Raw genomic sequence first — 19,439 nt, 5'->3', positions numbered from 1 at the left:
AGCTAAATACCCCCCCCCCCCCCAATAATAATAACCCAATCAACAAATGGGCCAAGGACCTGAACAGACACTTCTCAGAAGAGGATATACAATCAATCAACAAATATATGAAAAAAATGCTCATCATCTCTAGCAATCAGAGAAATGCAAATTAAAACTACTCTAAGATACCATCTCACTTCAGTCAGAATGGCAGCCATGATGAAGACAAACAACAACAAGTGCTGGCGAGGATTTGAGGAAAAAGGCACACTCATACATTGCTGGTGGGACTGCAAATTGGTGCAGCCAATCTGGAAAGCAGTAATGGAGATTCCTTGGAAAGCTGGATGGAATCACCATTTGATCCATTCCTCTTCTCAGACTATACTCAAAAGCCCTTAAAATTAAAAGAGCATACTACAGGGACACAGCCACATCAGTGTTTATAGCAGCACAATTCACAATAGTTAGAATGTGGAACCAACCTACATGCCCTTCAATGGATGAATGGATTAAAAAAAATGTGGCATTTATACACAATGGAATATTACTCAGCACTAAAAAATAATAAGATCATGGCATTTGTAAGGAAATGGATGGCATTAGAGCAGATTATGCTAAGTGAAGTTAGTCAATCCACCCCCCAAAAAAAAATGCCGAATGTCTTCTCTGATATAAAGGGGTGACTCAAAATGGGGAAGAGAGGAAGAGCATGGGAAGAAGATTACCTCTACATAGGGAAGAGGGGTGGGAGGGAAAGGGAATTGCATGGATGGTGGAAAGAGACCCTCATTGCTATACAAAATACATGTATGAAGATGTGAGGGGAAAAAAAAAAAGAATAGCGTTAATTAGGTAGAGAGAAGTGAGGGGAGGGGAGGGCAGGGGCTGGGGAGATAGGAAGGATAGTAGAATGAAACAGACATTATTATTACTGTGTGTATATATGTGACTTCATGACCAATGTGATTCTGCAACCTGTATACTCAGAAAAATGAGAAATTATATCCCATCTGATTCAAATGTATGATATGTCAAGGTCATTGTACTGTCATGTGTAACTAAGTAAAACAAATAAAAAAAAAGATATAAAAAATAAATATTGCATCATAGTTTAAAAAAGAAAAGCTCCCCCTAGGGAAGATCAAACAAGATCACCATCTCCATAAATATTTCTCTCTCCTTGACAGTGTGGCACTTCAGCTTCCACTGAGAACTTCACTCGGGAGATGAGCTTGCAGCTTGCCCTTTAAAAGCACTCACAAAGCACAGAAGAAAAATAAAAGATTTGGTGAAGTTGTTTTTCTGGGGAAAAATGAAGTTCTTTTTTCTTCTTTGTGATACTGGGGACTGAACTTGGGGCCTTGCACATGCTAGACAAGCATTGAGCTACATTCCAAATCCTTTTTTTTTGGTACCAGGCAATTGAACTCAGGGGCACGCGCCACTGACATCCCTTGCCCTCTTTTGTATTTTATTTAGAGACAGAGTCTCACCGAGTTGCTTAGGGCCTCACTTTTGCTGAGGCTGGCTTTCAACTCTCGATCCTTCCGCCTCAGCCTCCTGAGCCATATAGGGATTATAGGCGTGTACCAGCATGCTAGGTTCCATTTGTTTTTTGTACTGGGGATTGAACCCACGGGCGCTTTATCTATAGTCCTTTTTATTTTTTACATCGAGACCCTGTCTTAAATTGCCTACGCTAACCACGAGTTTACAATCTTCCTGCTTCAGCTTCCCAAATCACTGGGATTACGGGAATGCGGCACTGCACCCAGCCTATATTTTTATGTTTAGACAGAGTCTTGCTAAATTGCCCAGAGGCCTCGAATACGAGATCCTCCTGCCTCAGCCTCTCAGGTAGCTGGGTTTATAGGCTCAGCCACCAGGCCCTGCTAGAAAAATGAATTCCTAATCTGGATTCAGAATATTCAAACGTTTACTCTGGACTCCAAATGAGGTTCTCCTAAAAAGGTAAGTCAAAAGTGCCTAAAGAAATTCAGTTTACTTCCACAGCCTTTAAAATGTATGCAACAATAAAGAAAATCAAGCATTCATGTATTCCCAGTCCTAAATGAAGCTTCTGATCATACCTTCATAAATTAAGACCTGTGTGTTTTACAAGTCTTATTTTGGATACTAGATTTTTTTTTTTTGGACCAGGGATTGAACCCTGGGGCACTTAACCACTGAGCCACATCCCCAGTCCTTTTTTATTTTGAGACAGGTGTTGCTGAGTTGCTGAGGCTGGCCTTTAATTTGTGATCCCCCTGCCTGAGCCTCCCAAATCGCTGGGATTACAGGTGTGCACCACTGCACCTGGCTACTGAATACTGTATCTTCTTAAGCTGAATAAACCTGCTGATACCAAAAAGGGGGGAAAATCTACATTGTACACAGGGACACACAGATACCATGTCCACAACAATGCAAATTTCAAGTGAAAACCAAGTGTATAAGAAAACCAGACAGTGGCCATGACACACAGCACTCACAACACTGAGAGAATACACTGGGTCATACAATCCAACTTCATGGGTCCTTTCTGCTGTCATTTGGCTACTCAAGGCCCAGAGACGCCAAGAAAGCGGGCTTACCGGTGGAGTGTGTCACCAGGGCGAGGCTCTTCAGATGCCTTGTGGCTCGGTAGATCTGGTTATAGCCACGGTTTCTCACTTTGCTGTGGTGATACTGAATGTAGCGTTCCAGAAGTAAGTGCAGAATCCACAAAATGACTTTTCCTAGGATTATGACTGTCTGGACTTTCAGTGGGTTGGTGTAGTTTCCAGGGCACTTGTCCTCGTTTGGGTCAGGGTAAGAACAAAGCACACCTGTCAAGAACGCTAAAATAACAAACACAACCTGGCGGAAAGGAAAGCAGCTGATGAATACTCAATATATGGAATTAGGAAACAATAATTGCCACCCCAGGAAATACTCTGCACCCATAATTCCTACTATCCTATTTTTATAAAAAAGTCTGAAAACCTTTTTTTTTTGGTCATTTTTTTACAAATTTGAAAAACAATGTCACAAATAAAAATTATCCCAAATCCCATCTAAAACAAATGCTAATGTAATGCTCAACAGTTTCTTGCTACCTCTTTTATTAAAAAGAGGTTAAGTGTTTTGAGCAACTAAAAAAAAAAGATTAAGGGGCTGAGGTTTTGGCTCAGCGGTAGAGCGTTCGATTCGCAAGGCCCTGGGTTTGATCCTCAGCACCACACAAAAATAAATAAATAAAATAAAAAGTTATAAAAAAATTTTTAAAAAGGTAACTAATAATAATCATGGTTTAAAAAAGTTTAGCTGAGTGTGATGGTGCACACATGTAATCTCAGTGATTTGGGAGGCTGAGGCAGGAGTATTGAAAGCCACCCTCAGCAACTTAGTGAGACCCTATCTCAAAAAATAAAAAGGTCTGGGAATGTGGCTCAGTGGTAAAGTGCTTCTGGGTTCAATATCCGGTACTAAAAAAAAAAAAAAAGTTTAACTGACTGGTGCTAGAATATAGACACACAAGACTTACTTGAAAACTGCTAACTAGGGCTACGGTTGTAGCTCATTGGTAGAGCAATTGCTTAGCACATTGTGAGGCACTGGGTTCAATCCTAATCATCACATGAAAATAAACAAAATAAAGGTATTATATCCATGAAAAAAAATTGCTAACTGGGCTGGGGATGTGGCTCAAGCCGTAGCGCGCTCGCCTGGCATGCGTGCGGCCCGGGTTCGATCCTCAGCACCACATACAAAGATGTTGTGTCCGCCAAATACTAAAAAATAAATATTAAAATTCTCTCTCTCACTCTTTAAAAAAAAAAATTGCTAACTAAACTGCAAATTGCTTTTGGAGAATAATTTGGAAATGTCTTGACCCAGAAAACCTACTTTAAGGTCTCTATTGCTCCAAAGTTAAAGTACAAATACCCAGAATACTGGGATACAAATATTTATTATAGTACTTCCTATATTTGCAAAAACCTAAAATTGCCCATATATTTGCCCATCTACTATGAAATGCTTGAATAAATTAAGACATACCCACCCATGTTATAGAATATTATGCACCTGGAAAAGAATTAACTAAGCACTGGATACAGTGATGCATTTCACCAATCTCAGAGATTCAGGAGGTTGATGCAGGAGGATTGTAAATTTGAGGCCAGCCTCAGCAGCTTAGTGAGGCCCTAAGCAACTTAGACCCTGTCTCATAAATAAAAAAAAGACTGGGAATGGAACTCAGTGGTAAAGCACCCCTGAGTTCAATCCCCAGTACAATAAAACAAACACACAAAAACAACTCTGTGTATTGGTTTGCCTCTCTGATATGTTAAGATTAAGCAAGCGTGTTAGAAATGCACACACTGGAGCCTGCCCTAATCCTCTTTAAGCCAGAATCTCTGGGGATGCAACCCAGCAATCTGTCTTTTCACAAGCCTGTCAGCAGAGTCTGATGTGTGAATCTGAGAAACACTGTTAGAAACACACAGGGGCTGGGGATATAATTTTTTGTTAGAACACTTGTCTCGCACACATGAGGACCTAAAACTCAGGGGTACTCGACCACTGAACCACCTCCCCAGCCCTATTTTGTATTTTATTTAGAGACAGGGTATCACTGAGTTGTTTAGTGCCTCACTGTTGCTGAGGCTGGCTTTGAACTCTCTATCCTCCTGTCTCAGCCTCCCGAGCTGCTAGGATTACAGGCGTGTGCCACCGCACCCATTGATCCAATTTTTTAAAAGTGGGGTAAATCCCTTTGTATAGGTGCTAATATCTTTGTATATATTTGCATTGTATTTATTTATCTATTTTTGTACTGGGGATTAAACCCAGGGGTACTTAACCACTGAGCTATATCCCCAGCACCCCCCCCCCCCCCTTTTTTGTATTTTATTTAGAGAGAGGGACCCACTGAGTTGCTTAGGGCCTTGCTAAATTGCTGAGGCTGGCTTTGAACTCTCAATCCAACGGCCTCAGCCTCTGGAGCTGCTGGGATTAAAGTTGTGCACCACCACAGCTGGCTATTTTCTTTCTTTATTTTTGTAGTACTGGGGAGTGAACTCAGAGGTACTCTACCACTGAGCTACACTCCCAGCCCTATTTTAAATTTTGAGACAGGGTCTAAGTTGCCAATGCTGTCCTAGAATCTGAAATCCTCCTGCCTCAGCCTCCAGAGTTCCTGAAATTACAGGTGTACACCTCTGCATCCATCAATATTTGCATGAATTTAACAAAAGGCAGTGAAGAATATCAAGAAACTAAACCCACATCAGGGAGAAGACTGACAAAAGAGAAAGGGAAGATCACGATTTTACCTTTATACTTTAGTGATGCTTATTTGTTACACAAGGATATACGATTCTGTGATTTTTAAAAACATCAAATATAACAGTGGGCATAGTAGTGTATGCCTGTAAACCCAGAGACTTGTGAGCCTGAGGCAGGGGATCAAAAGTTTGAGGCCACTTGGGCGCGGTGGCACACGCCTGTAATCTCAGGGGCTCCGGAGGCTCGAAAGTTCAAAGCCAGTCTCAGCAATGATGAGGCGCTAGGCAACTTGGTGAGATCCTGTCTCTAAATAAAGTACAAAATAGGGCTGGGGATGTGGCTTTGTGGTCAAGTGTCCCTGAGTTCAATCCCCAGTACTGATTAAAAAAAAGTTTGAGGCCAGCCTCAGCAATTTAATGAGGTCCTAAAGCAATGTATCGAGAAGTTATCTCAAAAAATAAAAAGGGGTGGGAATGTAGGTCAGAAGTAAAAGCACCCCTAGGTTCAATCCCCAGGACTAAAACAAAACAAAAACAAACTTCAAAACATCATTAATCTGGATGCCATGGCAGTGGCACATACCTGTAATCCCCGCTACTTGGGTGGCTGATGCAGGAAGATCACACACTGAAAGCCAGCCTCTGCAACATAGCCAGAGTCTGTCTCAAATGATCTGCCCCTCCCCACCCATCCTTTGATAATGGGGATTGAAATGAAGGGGTGCTTTACCACTGAGCTACATCCCCAGCCCTTTTTATTTTTTGTTTGAGACAGGATCTTGCTAAATTGCCACACACCTGTAATCCCAGCAACTCAGGAGGCTAAGGAAGGAGGACTGAAAGTCTGAGGCCAGCCTCAGCAATTTAGTGAGGCCCTGAGCAACTTAAGGAGATCTTAAACTCAAAATAATGCCCATCTCCTGTCTCAAAAAATGATTGGGGATATAGCTCAGTAGTAGAGTGCCCCTAGGTTCAATCCCCAGTACTGTAAAGAGAAAAAAGAAGCTATCACTACCATTCACTGCTAAACATCTAAAAGCTGGCAATATGAACACAAAATAAATTTACTAAAATGCATAATACAGGGCTGGGGTTGTAGTCAGTGACAGAATGCTTGCCTACATGTGTGAGACACTGGGTTCGATTCTCAGCATCACATATAAATAAGTAACATAAAGATCCATTGACAACTAAAAAAGTATTTAAAAAAATGAATAATATAGCCAGGTATACTGACACATACCTGTAATCCTACCTACTTAGGAAGCTGAAGTGAGAGGATAGCAAAATGGAACCTAACCTGGACAACTCGATGAAAACCTGTCTTTAAAAAAGAAAAAGTTCTGGGGATATTAAGTAGATCAATGGTAGAGGACCCCCGCTTCAATCCCCAGTATCTCAAAAAAGTTACAAAAAACAAAACAAAGCACAATATTTGTCAAAGTGATTTGTCAAGAGGAATAATATCGAGAGTAAGTATTACAATTCAAGGTTCTTAACACCACAAATCAAAATGTTGAAAATATATATCCCCTATAAAGTAATACAGTGTACACTGAATCCAAGAACCATAAAAGACATTAATTTTTCTTTTTATTTCTTTCTTCTTTTTTGGTGGTACCGGGGACTGAAACCAGGGTCATACACATGCTAGGCGAGTACTCTGCCACTGAGATACGTGCTAGCCCTTTTTATTATTACTTGTTCTTTTCCTTGCACTGCCCACCTCCCTTTTGGGAGACAGTCTTGCTACACTGCCAGGCTGCTCTGGAACTCCTGGGCTCAGGTAATCCTCTCACCTTAGCCTCCCAAGTAGCCAGAACTACATGCACAAGCCACTACACCTGGCAATTTTTTTTTTAAAACACTTAAGATTTTGTTAGTCCCAAAATTAAGGCAACCAATCCCACCATATCAAAGAAATGCAATTTAATATGAAAAGGTCTTTAAAAAGTAATGTGTGGGTATATATTCTTTTTTTTTTTTTAATATTTATTTTTTAGGTGTAGATGGACACAACACAATGTCTTTATTTTTATGTGGTGCTGAGGATGGAACCCGGGTCCCCCGGTGCTAGGCGAGCGCTCTATCCCTGAGCCACAATCCCAGCCCCGGTATATGTTCTTTATGTAAATAAAGTGTGCTATCCAATAAGTGAAAGTTAAAAGAAAAAGAAGCCACCCCTGCGTGTGGCAGTATCAGGCAGGAGGCATCTCAGCTGAGATCTGGTGTTCAGGAAGTCATGGCAGAGTCACACCACAGCCAGAGAGCCCTGCAAGGAAGACAGATGCTGCCCCTCTCAGGGGTTCAGTTCCAAGTACAAGTCTCCGCCCATGTGCCTCACAGGAGGGGATTCCAGTTGCAGAGAAAACTGGGAAACTTGCTGGGGCAGGCAGCTTCTGCAGAAAGGTAGGCACTTTGGATGGGGTCTGAAGCATCAGCTGGGCCTAGTCAATCCCCACTATTATCCTCAAAACCCAAAGAGCAGGGAAACTTGGCCTTTTTTTTTTTTTTTTGACTGTTCACATTGCAGCAAATATCAACCCACAGTACTTCTTTTTTTTTTTTCTCTTTACTTGCAGGGGAACAGGGACTGGGGATACAACCCAGGGGCACTTTACTCCCGAGTTACATTCCCTCTTTCTGGCTTTAAAAAAAAAAAAAAATTTTTTTTTTTTGAGACAGGATCTCACTAAATTGTGAAGGCTGGCCCCAAACTTACTTGTGATCCTCCTCCCTCAGCCTCCCAAGTCACTGGGATTACAGGTGTATGCCACCATACTTGGCCAAGGAAATGGCTTTATGGACTGAGCAGAGCCATCACCAGCAAGGCCTACTTACACATTTGTAATTTTATCTTCATACAAACATGGAGCTGTTTTGTTCACAATGTTTTGCTGAAACTTGACTTTTCTGCTTCACATTATTTCCTAAGTGTAAGTAAACTGATAAATTCCTGTGTATACTTATTTGCATATATATTTTTTGTTTTGTAACTGAAAAAGTAATACATGTACATGGTTAAAAAAATCAAATAGTAATACAAAAAGTAAACAATAAAATATATTACTGTAATTTCCACCAACGTCCTCATTCTCCACTTCAGTGGCAACCTACATCAATAAGGTCTGTGACTACCCTAAAATATTCTGATATTTAGGAATATGTATACACACCAGCCCTCTCTTCTCCCTTTTAAAAACTACTAACAGGAATATGAAAAATTGTGGTATACATGTGTATTAAGAATTGTAATGAAAAAAAAAAAAAAACCCACAAAGTACATGTATAAAGGCATTAAAAAATACTATGTAGTGCACAATAAATATATTTACTCTTTTTCAATTAAAAAAAAAAGAAACTACTAACAGGAACATTCTATACAAAATGTTGAAAACCTGATTGTTTTTTAGTCAATAGTGTAATAATAAAGGTTATTCTATGCTAATATATGCACATTTCTTTTATAACAGTTGCATAATAGTCTACATTCATGGGACACATAAAATGTCCCCTGGATAGCAGACTGTTTGCAGTCTTTTTTTTTTTTTTTTTGGTAACAGGGATTGAGCCATATCCCCAGCCCTTTTTACTTCTTATTTTGAGACAGGGTCTCACTAAGTTACTGAGGCTGACCTTGACCTTGCAATCTTTCTGCTCAGTTTCTTTCTTTCTTTCTTTTTTTAGAGAGAGACAGAGAATTTTAATATTTATTTTTTTAGTTTTCGGCGGACACAACATCTTTGTTTTTTTGTATGTGGTGCTGAGGATCAAACCTGGGCTGCACGCATGCCAGGCGAGCGCGCTACCGCTTGAGCCACATCCCCAGCCCTCTGCTCAGTTTCTTGAGCCACTGGGATTACAGACATATGCCACCAGGCCGCATAGTTTGCAGTCTTAATGTGATAGTCAACATTGCTCCTAACAATATCCTTATGCTTGTACAAATGTATCTATTATAAATTCTCTCAAGTACAGGCATGATCAAGAAAGCATGTAGATTCTAAATATTGACAAATTTAAGTCCAATTGCCCTCTGAAGAGCTTCAATATTTTTAAGGACATCACCACTGGAGAGATCCCCTCTGGCAACTTACATGGATAAACAGAAGAAGATTTGCTATGATGACTGTAGGAAGAGGGTGGAATCTGGGTCTAAAATGAGCTTGTAATGAGTGATGCGGGAGAAGCTGGGCATCCAGAAGTGGGTCCTCTTCAATACTCTGGATAATGTCCAAGGAACCCTGCAGTGCAAAAAAAAAAAAAAAAAATCAAATTATGGTCACTACTTTCTGGAGTATGTTTCCAAGACAAATCCACCCAACTATAATGCTTTTAAAACTATGATACAAGTTAGATGCAAAAGCACATACCCTTCCTAAAGTCAATTAAAAAAATACTTCTAGATAAGTACTATAAACAAGAAGTATTAAAATGTGTAGGGGAAATTTAATTTTTTTTTAACTTTTTTTTTTTTTTTTTAACAGTACTGGGGATTGGACCCAGGGACGCTTTACCACTGAGCTACTTTCCTGGCTGTTTTAGTGAGCTTTTTTGCTACTATGATCTAAAGAACCTGACCAAAACAACTGTAGAGGAGGAAAAGTTTATTTAGGGCTCACAGTTTCAGAGGTCTTAGTCCACAGATGGCCAGCTCCCTTCCTCCTGGCTCGAGGTGAGGCAGAACATCATGGCAGAAGGAAAAGTGTGGCAAAGGGAAGCAGCTCATTGGGCAATCAGGAAGCAGAGACTCCCCTCTCCAGATACAAAATACATAGCCACGCCCCCAATGAACTGCTTCCTACTGCCACACCCCACCTCCTCCAGTAACCACCCAGTTAATCCCACCAGGGATTAATTAACTGATTAGGTTAAGGCTATTACCCAATCATTTCTCCTCCAAATCTTCTTGCAATGTCTCACATGGGGGACACCTTACATCCAAACCATAACACTAGCCCATTAATTTTTTTTTTTTTTTTAATTTTGAGATGTGGTCTTTCTGAGTTGTTGAGGCTAGTCTCAAACTTGTAATCCTCCTGCCTCAGTTTCCCAAATATTGGGATGACAGGAGGGTGCCACACCTGGTGGGCACAGAAAGTCTTTTAAGTTTTTTTTTGTATTGGTGATTGAACCCAGGAGTGCTACCTCTGAACTTCATCACCAGCCCTTTTCATTTTAAGACACAGTTTCGCTAAGTTGTTTAAGACCTCACTAAGTAGCTGAGGCTGGCCTTGAACTTGCAATTCTTCTGCCTTAGCCTCCTAAGCAGCTGGAATTACAGGCATGCGCCACCATGCCCAGCCAGAAATCTTAACTCAGTTTTTTCTACAATTCACAAAGTAATTTACATAATGAGATTTAAATAAACCACTTCTTCACACTCTCAAAACTGATTAACTTTATTTATTTATTTGGTAGTAGGTGGGGATTGAATCCAAGGAAGCTTTACCACTGAGCTACTTGCCCTGCCCTTTTTTACTTTTTATTTCAAGACAGGGCTTTGCTAAATTACCCAGGCTGGCCTTGAATTTGCAATCCTCTTGCTTTAGCCTTTGGAGTGACTGGGATTACAGGTGTGCACCACATGCCCCGCTAGATAGCCTTTTGTTTTCTTGTGGCAAAAGCAGCTGAATTTATTCATCTCAAATACAATTTTATTCCCTGCAGTCTTCATGTTGTGCTTCACATTTCTAGACTTCTCATCCTATATATTTGCTAACTTCCTCCGACTTACATCTCCCCACTTTCAACCCACCATGGTGGCTTTTTTTTTTCTTTTTTGAGTACTGAAGATTGAACCGAGTCACTCTATCACTGAGCTACATCCCAAGCCCTTTTTATTTTGAGACAGGGTTTTGCTAAATTGCTGAGGCGACCTCAAACTTTCAATCCTCCTGCCTGAGTCTCCTGAGTCACTGGGATTATGAGCATGGGTGCTACCACACCTGGCTATGATAGCAATTCTTTTAAAGCATCTCTCCGGTATTCCATAAAACTTTGAAAAGCTGATGGAGACTTATAAGAATGCTTAAAACAGGGCGGGGTGTAGCTTAGTGGTAGAGAGCTTTCCTAGTATGTGTGAGGCCCTGGGTCCCATCCTTAGCAACACACACGCCTAAAAAATAAACTTTCAGTCTTGTTAAGAATATTAACGAGTACCAATGGAGGCAGATCATCCTGATGGACCTTCAAGGAGTCTTCAGTTTGTAGAAACTATATTTTCAATAAAAACAACTAGCTTTTTTAAAAAATATATTTTTAGTTGTAGATGGACATAACTTTATTTTATTTCTTTATTTTTTATGTGATGCTGAGATTGAACCCAGTTCCTGACACGTGCTAGGCAAGTAGTGAGCCACAACCCCAGCCCAAAAACAACTAGTTGTTTTTTTTTTCTTTTTTTGAGATGGGGGTCTCTCTGTGTTTTGCCCAGGCTGTTCTTGAACTCCTAGATTCAAGGATGTTGTTGCCTGAGCCTGACAAACTCTGGCACTAAGGACGTGAGCTTGGAGGCCTAGCTTGAAAACAGCTAGTTCTAATGTCACTGAAGCAGCTGACAAAGATTGAGTTCCTGTGGGATGTAAAATTTTCAGTTAGTCATGTTTAAAGGTACTGTCTTGACAGGTACAGTACTTCCATGTCTCTCTTGCATACAAATGAGCCATAACAACCTCTCAAACTCAGGCCCTTACTGAAAATTGTAATTTATAGGTGCTGTGCCTGAGGTAAAAACATAGAAGATTACATTTTCACTGGGGTTTCAGATAAAGACATGATAAACTAGACAAGACAAGGACATGTAATGGAATATATTGCATGGAACCTACAGGGAAGCAGTTAATAAACAGGCAAATGAAAAAAGAGATGTTGCAACAGGGTTAGATCAGGTAATTGCATTAGAATGAGATGGAAATGAATTTTAGTGGGCAAGAGAGGAGCCTGAAAACAGAATCCAGACACAGAATAAGGGACAAAGAGTGGAAGGGAGAGCTGTTGGGCATTAAGATGACAAAGATGAATAACCAATCTGAAGCACTACCCAGATCTGGGGTGGGCTCCCCAGTTTCCAGTCTCAGGCATCCAATGCTGCCCTGCAAATCTTCCTACTCTACGCCTACACAGCTTCCCGCTTTGGTACAATTCTGATTATTTCCCTTCTCCTTGTGACCCTTCTGCTTGGAATTTTCAAGTCGTCAATAATAGAGTCATGAAAGCTCTTAGCTAATGTCTGAGCATCCTTCCTTGACCAGACGGGGCAATTCCCACCAGGGAGCCTTCCTGAGTACCCCAAATCTGGATCACCCCAGCCCTCTATGTCTTCTAAAACATTCTGTGCTTGCCTGTATCACACTATTCAATAACAATCTTTGTATTTATTTGTCTTCCTCATTAGGACCCACTAACTTCCCACCTCTAATTTGTCTTGCAGAATGCTAGTATCCAACAGTATCTCATGGCCCCACTCTGCAAACATTTGACGGATGGATGAATGTCCCAAACCTTGTCTCCATCTCAGCTATGTGTATCACCAGACTTCTCTGCTCATCAGAAGAGATCATTTGGGCAAGGGACAGAGAATCAACTCTGACCCAAACTACTTTTCAGGATTTGCTTATTGCCATCTCTCCCTCCTGATGCTCACTACTGATTGTTCCCATCTCCCATGAAATGTTTTCAATCTCTATACTGTCTCTACTTGTTCTTCCCCATCTGTCAAACACTTGTCACAGCAAATGCTGCATTCTCTGTGACACTTACCCTGCTTCTTCATCTAACATTGCAGTTTTCACCTCTACAAGTTCAAACTGGGTCTACTTTATACCTTCTTTATTTCTGCATCAGCTTTTGAACATACAGAAAACAGTTACATGTTGTCTTTGCTATCTGTCTCTGTGTTGCTTCTGAATCAGTTTCAAATGACCCACTATAGGTCATATTTTCCTGTCTTAGGCAAGCCTTCTATTATTATCTATTGTTTCCACTTATGTACTATCTCTTCCCTCCTCTTTTGTGACAGTGACTATTTCCTTTGGCAACCCACTGACATTTCTGCATTGTAGGGGTATCCTTCATACATTTCCTTTACTCTCCTCAGGCCTAAGGAGGATGGTTAGGCCAATTCACTCTGTGCACAGGAAAGGAAAGGCAGACCACTGCTGTGGTAGATTCATTCCAGAGTAGACCCGGAAAGGACTTCACTTAGTTCTTAGATCCTTTGAGCTGCTCTTATTTGAGTCCTTTCAGAGACCCTGGTGTTCATGCACTCTGTATCCTTTCAAATAAATCCTTGTCCTTGTAAATTAGCCATTAGTTTACTGCAAACAATGAATCCTAACTAACACACAGTCTGACTCTTTAAGACATTCAAGTTTCTGGCCCATAATTTTTAGCTATTTACAGAACACTAGAAATTATACATTAGATGTACCAAAAGCAGCAACTTACTCAGATCTACAGTAATTTTGCTATACATTGTTGGTGAAACATTGCTCTTCAATTTGTCCAGTGAAAGTTTTCTATGATTGTACTACTAAGACTTAAAGACACAGATCTAAGAATTCTGGGGGCAGCTAAGCACCAACTAATAAACACTGCATGTGCTTTTTTCTAAGTCTCATTTTCCTTTTAGATATTCCCATATATTATCAACTCAAGAATGTCACCCTTAAAAATTCAGAAACAGGGCTGGGGATGTGGCTCAAGCGGTAATGCGCTGGCCTGGCATGCGCGGGGCGCTGGGTTCGATCCTCAGCACCACATAAAATAAAATAAAGATGCTGTGTCCACCGAAAACTGAAAAATAAATATTTAAAAAATTCTCTCTCTTAAAAAAAAAAATCAAAAACAAAGGATTTACTTTATATATGAGTGTCAAATATACTTCCAGGTGTTAGTTAATTTTTCATTTTCTCAATTAAAAAAATTAAAAATTTTTAGTTTATGATTAGAATTGCTATTTATTTCATCAGAATTATTTAACTAATCACCAGGCTCTTATAGTGCTGGGACATTGCTTTTCCTGATGCACTCATTCAGGATTAAAATCACAGTAATATTGCTATTAGTTTATTAACAGCAACTTGGGAGTGTGTGGCAATTTCAGCAATTTAGCCAGGCCCTAACTTAGAGAGACCCTGTCCTCTCCCAAAAGAGGGGAAAGAAAAAAAAAAAGTGCCAATGGGCAACTAACTTAATTTTGGGCAATACACGTTTCCTTTAAAATTGTACACTGGGTGCGGTGGGACACACCTGTAATTCCAAGGACTCAACAGGAGGACTGCAAATTCGAGGCTAGCCTCAGCAAATTAGCGAGGGCCTAAGCAACTTAGTGAGACCCTATCTCAAAAATAAAACAAAAATAAAAAGGGGTGGGGAGAGAGCTTACAGGTAAAGCGCCCCTGGCTGGGTTTAATCCCTAGTACCAAATAAATAAATAAATAAATAAATAAATAAAATTGTCTTAATAAACTTAAAGGTACAAGATTTTTGCAATAATGGTAACATTCTGTACCGTACACACTGTAAACTGGGGTACTGGATAATCTAGTTCGGATCTAAAATTTTAAAATCTTTCTATTTCTACAACGCCTAAGTTCAAAACAGCACATGACACTGTTTTTCTCCAATGGGGGTTTCCGGGAGGTGACAGCGACAGGTCTGCCCGCGGGACGCTGGCGTCCAGCGGCAGCACTGCTGTTACTCCAGGGCCAAGGACCTCCGGTGCCCACCCTGGAGAGCCCACAAGGAAGATTCGCCCCCTGTGCCCCTGGACGTTCAAGTCGAGCGCAGCGGGACCGTCTCCGGGAGGAAGGCTGTCAGGCCAGACGCGCATCACGTGAAGCTCCTAGTTCCGGGGCCAACGACGGGCGCCACACGTGGGCTGGCGTCGGCCTGGGACCCCCCCACCCGCACGCCCATCCTGCAGGACCCCACCCCGACTTCCACCCGGGGAAAACAGGCCCGGGGCCGGCGTGTCGCGGACGCCACAGCGTACCCGCGCCTTCTCCCCTAACCCCGCGCCCCGGGCAGGCCGTGCGCAGGCGGCGCCCCCTCCGGCCGCGGTCCTGCTGAGGCTTCCCCAGCCCCGACAGTCTCCGCCCTGTGCACCCCAGTACAGGAAGGAGATTCCGGGGACAGTCGCCCAACACCTCCGTGCACTCACGTCTTCTATTCTGACCCCCGCCGCCATTTCCCAACGCCGGAGGCCGAAGCCCCCTCCAGCCTGACCTCTCCACCTGCGCCAAGGCGCCACAGGCCCAAGAAAGTCGCCACCTTCTGGGACCTGCGGCCCCCGCCCCGGACACACCCACTCCGTGTTCGCCCCGCCCGCGCGGTCCCTGGCCCCGCCTCCTCACTGCCGATTGGCCGAGGCGGAGGGAGGGGCGTGCCGCGCCCTGGAGTCCCGGCCAGTGGGCCGCTGCTACCTCCGGGACCTACCAGTTTCTAGAGATTCGAGCAATGGCCTCTCCATCCGCTGTTGGCCAGAGGCTTGGGCATTAAAGAATGTGTTTCTAGTCCAAAATTGAAGTATTCTAGGCCTCCACTTTCCTCTTTAAGACATTTTAAGACTTTTTCCTGTCTTGTGTAGTATTTGTTTGCAGGCACAGCTCTGTGCTTAGGTAGAACCAGTGGCAAAATCCTGCTCTACCAGTAGATGGGACAGGAAAAAAAGAACCAAAAAAAGGCTTTCAATTTCCATTATCAGATTTTTCCAATGAGAAAGGAAACAGTTCGGATGGGGGACGGGAGACACTGGGGACTAAACCCAGGGGCACTCTACCACTGAGCTATGTCCTCAACCCTTTTTAAAAGTCACTATTATTTTATTTTTTTTAGCTTTGTACAGTTGGGCAGTATCGTAGCCAATGAGGTTTATTTTATTTATTTTTATTTTTGAGACAGGGTCTCTAAATTGCCATGAGTTTGAGATCCTCCAGCCTCAGATTTCTGCGTAGCTGGGATTACAGGTGTGTTCTACTGCAGCTGCCGGCAATGTTGAATTTTTAGCACTTTTTAAATGGAATTTTAGAAACTTTAATGAAATTTTCTGAAAATACATAATTGCAAAAATAGGTGAGATTTTATGGTAATACAAGCTCACAGAGAAAAACTTGATCCCAGAGCATGTACATCTTTATACTTTTAAATGTTTATTTGTACACTGAGTATATTATGATCTTTGCTAATGGTGTTGGTGAAACACTCAAGTGTCAGCAAAGAGAAAGATTGTGTAAGACTATGTGATGTAAAAATCTCATAATCCTGAGAGTCTATGAATTATTTCTCAAGCGCCCTTTCTAGACATACATTCCCCCTCAACATTCCATTTTGAAATTGTTACGCCTACAGAAATGTTGAAAGACTATTACAACAAAATCCGTGTATCTCTCACATTGATTCATTAGTTGTTAATTTTATGCCACAATTGAACTGTGAGTGTGTGCTTATACAATCCCCCCCCCCCCCCCCCCCCAGACTTGTGGTCTCCCTATGCTGCCCAGGCTGGTCTTGAGCTCCTGGACTCAAGGAATCCTTCTGCCTCAGTCTCCTGAGTAATTGGGACTATAGATGTGTGACTACAGGCATGGGCCACCCCTTGGGCCTTGCCACCTTTTGTTTATTTTTCACCAACCAGGGTCTAATCAAGGTTCACACGTGGCATTTAGTTGTTATGTCATGACATGCATTTTAATAGCTACAGTACAGAGATTAACAACAATATCCTAAAATTAGTCATGAAAGTTTGAATTCTGTATCTTACTAAACATGTGATATTAGGCACTTTATTTACATTCTCTAGGACTCAGTTTCCTCATCTGTAAAAATGGAAATCTCCCATTTCAGAGAGATGTGTGTGTGTGTGTTTTACAAAGGGTTAAACTCAGGGGCATTTAACCACTGAACAACATCTCCAGCCCTTTTTTATATTTTATTTAGAGGCAGGGTCTCACTAAGTTGCTAAATTTCTGAGATTGGCTTTGAACTTGCAATCGTCCTGCCTCAGCCTCCTGAGCCACTGGGATTACAGGTATCCACCACTGTACCCAGCCAGAGAGATTTTTGATTAAAGAATATACTGCATGTAATGTTCTTCATTCATAGTCATTGTTTTAATAATATAATCAATCATATATTATTCAAATAGCTCAGTGAATTGTTTTGGAGGTAGACATTTTTCAAAATAAAGAAAGTTTGGCTGGGCGCAGATGTAATCCCAGGAGAGGCAGGAGAATCTCAAGTTCTAAGCCAGCCTGGGTAATTTAGCAAGACCCTGTCTCAAAAACATTTTTTAAAAAGGGCTGAGAGGGGGTTGTAGCTCAGAGGTAGAGTGCCCCTGGGTTTAATGCCCAGTACCACAAAAATAAATAAAGTTTGGGGGCAGGGAAAGATAATGGTCTATTTGGTAAGTTAAAGGGTGTGCTTACACTTTTGAATAGGAATAACCTGTGATTACCCAGTATAAATCAGAAGGGACAGTGGATTTTGGAAATAGAATCCTGAAGTTTGCAATATTTTATGATGGGGAGTTGGTGGGGAGGAGTGAGGTGGTCTTCAGCAGGAAACTTGGACCTCCAAGAAACAGGATGAGTGGGAGAAAAGGATGCTGTCTGGAAATCAAGGGTGCTCCTATAAAACGAAGAGGGGGAACATGATCCATCTTATCATTTGTTTGGGACTGCCATGAAAGAATAAGTGGTATAAAAAAAAGAATAGGTGCAATTCCATATTTACTATGTCAAGGTCAAAAGTTAGAAGGGAAACAATGTTACTAAAAGTCATTGGGACTAATTCTCAGGGAATACAAGCAGAAGCAACAGGATAGGGGCTGTAGATGTAGCTCCCTGATAAAGCTTGTGCTTAAGCATTAAACAAACAAACACAAACACCACAACAGGTCATGTGCAAATACCCCTTCCCAAATGTATGGCCCTTCAGGCACAGGTGGTATATATAGGGAATTAAGATTTAGCCATCATCATTACTAAAATCTCAGCCACATAATGCTTTAGTGATTGTTAAAACAATTTATTTTCTTATTTAATTAGTGGTGCTAGAGATCAAACCCAGGCCCTTGCACATGCTAAGCGCACATTCTACCACTAAGGTACGTTTCCAGCTCTGTTAAAGCAATTTTTTTTTTTTAATATTTATTTTTCAGTTTTCGGCGGACACAACATCTTGGTTTGTATGTGGTGCTAAGGATCGAACCCAGGCGAGCGCGCTACAGCTTGAGCCACATTCCCAGCCCCTGTTAAAACAATTTGTTTATTCATTTATTTATTTTTATTTGTTAAAGCAATTTAAATAAGCATATCCCTGTAAGGAAATTATATTTACCATAGTGTCAGTTACTTCATTTTTGCATGACTGAAGATCTTTTGGTGAAGATTCTTGCATTTGTTTATGAGGAGCAAAAAGAGAACTAGAGAACCTGTTTTGCTATCAGACGGTTCAGGATTAAACGTTTTGAATGTGAAATCCTGTCTATTCTTCAAGTGTTGTTACTGTCAGTACTGTACAAGGCACAGTGATTGGGCCTGATTAAAAATATTAAAAAATAGCTCATTAACTTTTCCCCACCAATGCTGGGAATTGAACCCAGCGCCTTGTGCACTCTAGGCAAGCACTCTACAAATGAGTTAGATCTTCAGCTCAGGTCACTGATTTTTTTCCAACATCAAAATAAAATGTATCCTTAATTCAATGCAACTTCTGTTATTTAGCTTACTGTACCTACTATCAAATATCATGTTAATATAGGTGCTTAACTGATATTTATTATTAATTTTAAAGTAGAATCTGCTTAGCTCCAGATATTGATGTTAACAGGCCTTTTAAATTTATTTTCTTTTTCTTTCTATTTTTCTGTGTGTGTGTGTGTGTGTGTGTGTGTGGTACTAGGGATTTAACCTAGGGGTGCTCTACCTTTAAGCTACATCCCCAGCCCTGGTTTTTTTTGTTGTTGTTGTTTTTTAAATTTTGAAATAGGGTCTTGCTAAATTGCTGAGGCTAGCCTCAAACTTGTGCTCCTCCTAACTCAGCCTCCTAACTAATTGAGATTACAGGCATGAGCCATTGAATCCCATTTGCTTGCATACTTATTTCTTGGTTTAACTTGCCTTTTAAGTCAAATTTTAGATTGCAGTGGGTAGAAGATGTACTTAGCATGTACAAGACGCT

At 41.2% G+C, this 19,439-nt stretch overlaps 1 protein-coding gene across 3 annotated transcripts in view; it reads right to left on the bottom strand.

Moving 5' to 3' along the window:
* The window catches only part of Tmem192 (transmembrane protein 192), a 34,679-nt gene extending 19,134 nt beyond the window's left edge, over positions 1 to 15,545 (bottom strand). For all 3 annotated transcript variants that reach the window (XR_003581554.2, XM_027927129.2, XM_071610543.1), the window contains exons 1-3: positions 15,421 to 15,545; positions 9,353 to 9,499; positions 2,580 to 2,844 (exon numbers count right to left, since the gene is read on the bottom strand). Coding sequence is in view for 2 of the 3 variants with exons in the window: in XM_027927129.2 (XP_027782930.1) it covers positions 2,580 to 2,844; positions 9,353 to 9,499; positions 15,421 to 15,447 (439 nt within the window). In the remaining variant the exon portion in view is untranslated. The remainder of the gene's footprint in view (positions 1 to 2,579; positions 2,845 to 9,352; positions 9,500 to 15,420) is intronic.
* Positions 15,546 to 19,439: the final 3,894 nt, after the last annotated feature.

The sequence above is a fragment of the Marmota flaviventris genome, chromosome 3 (genome assembly GCF_047511675.1).
Source record: "Marmota flaviventris isolate mMarFla1 chromosome 3, mMarFla1.hap1, whole genome shotgun sequence".
Classification (NCBI taxonomy): Eukaryota; Metazoa; Chordata; class Mammalia; order Rodentia; family Sciuridae; genus Marmota; species Marmota flaviventris.
Note: the sequence above shows the minus strand (reverse complement) of the source record. Positions and strands in the feature narration are given on the sequence as shown.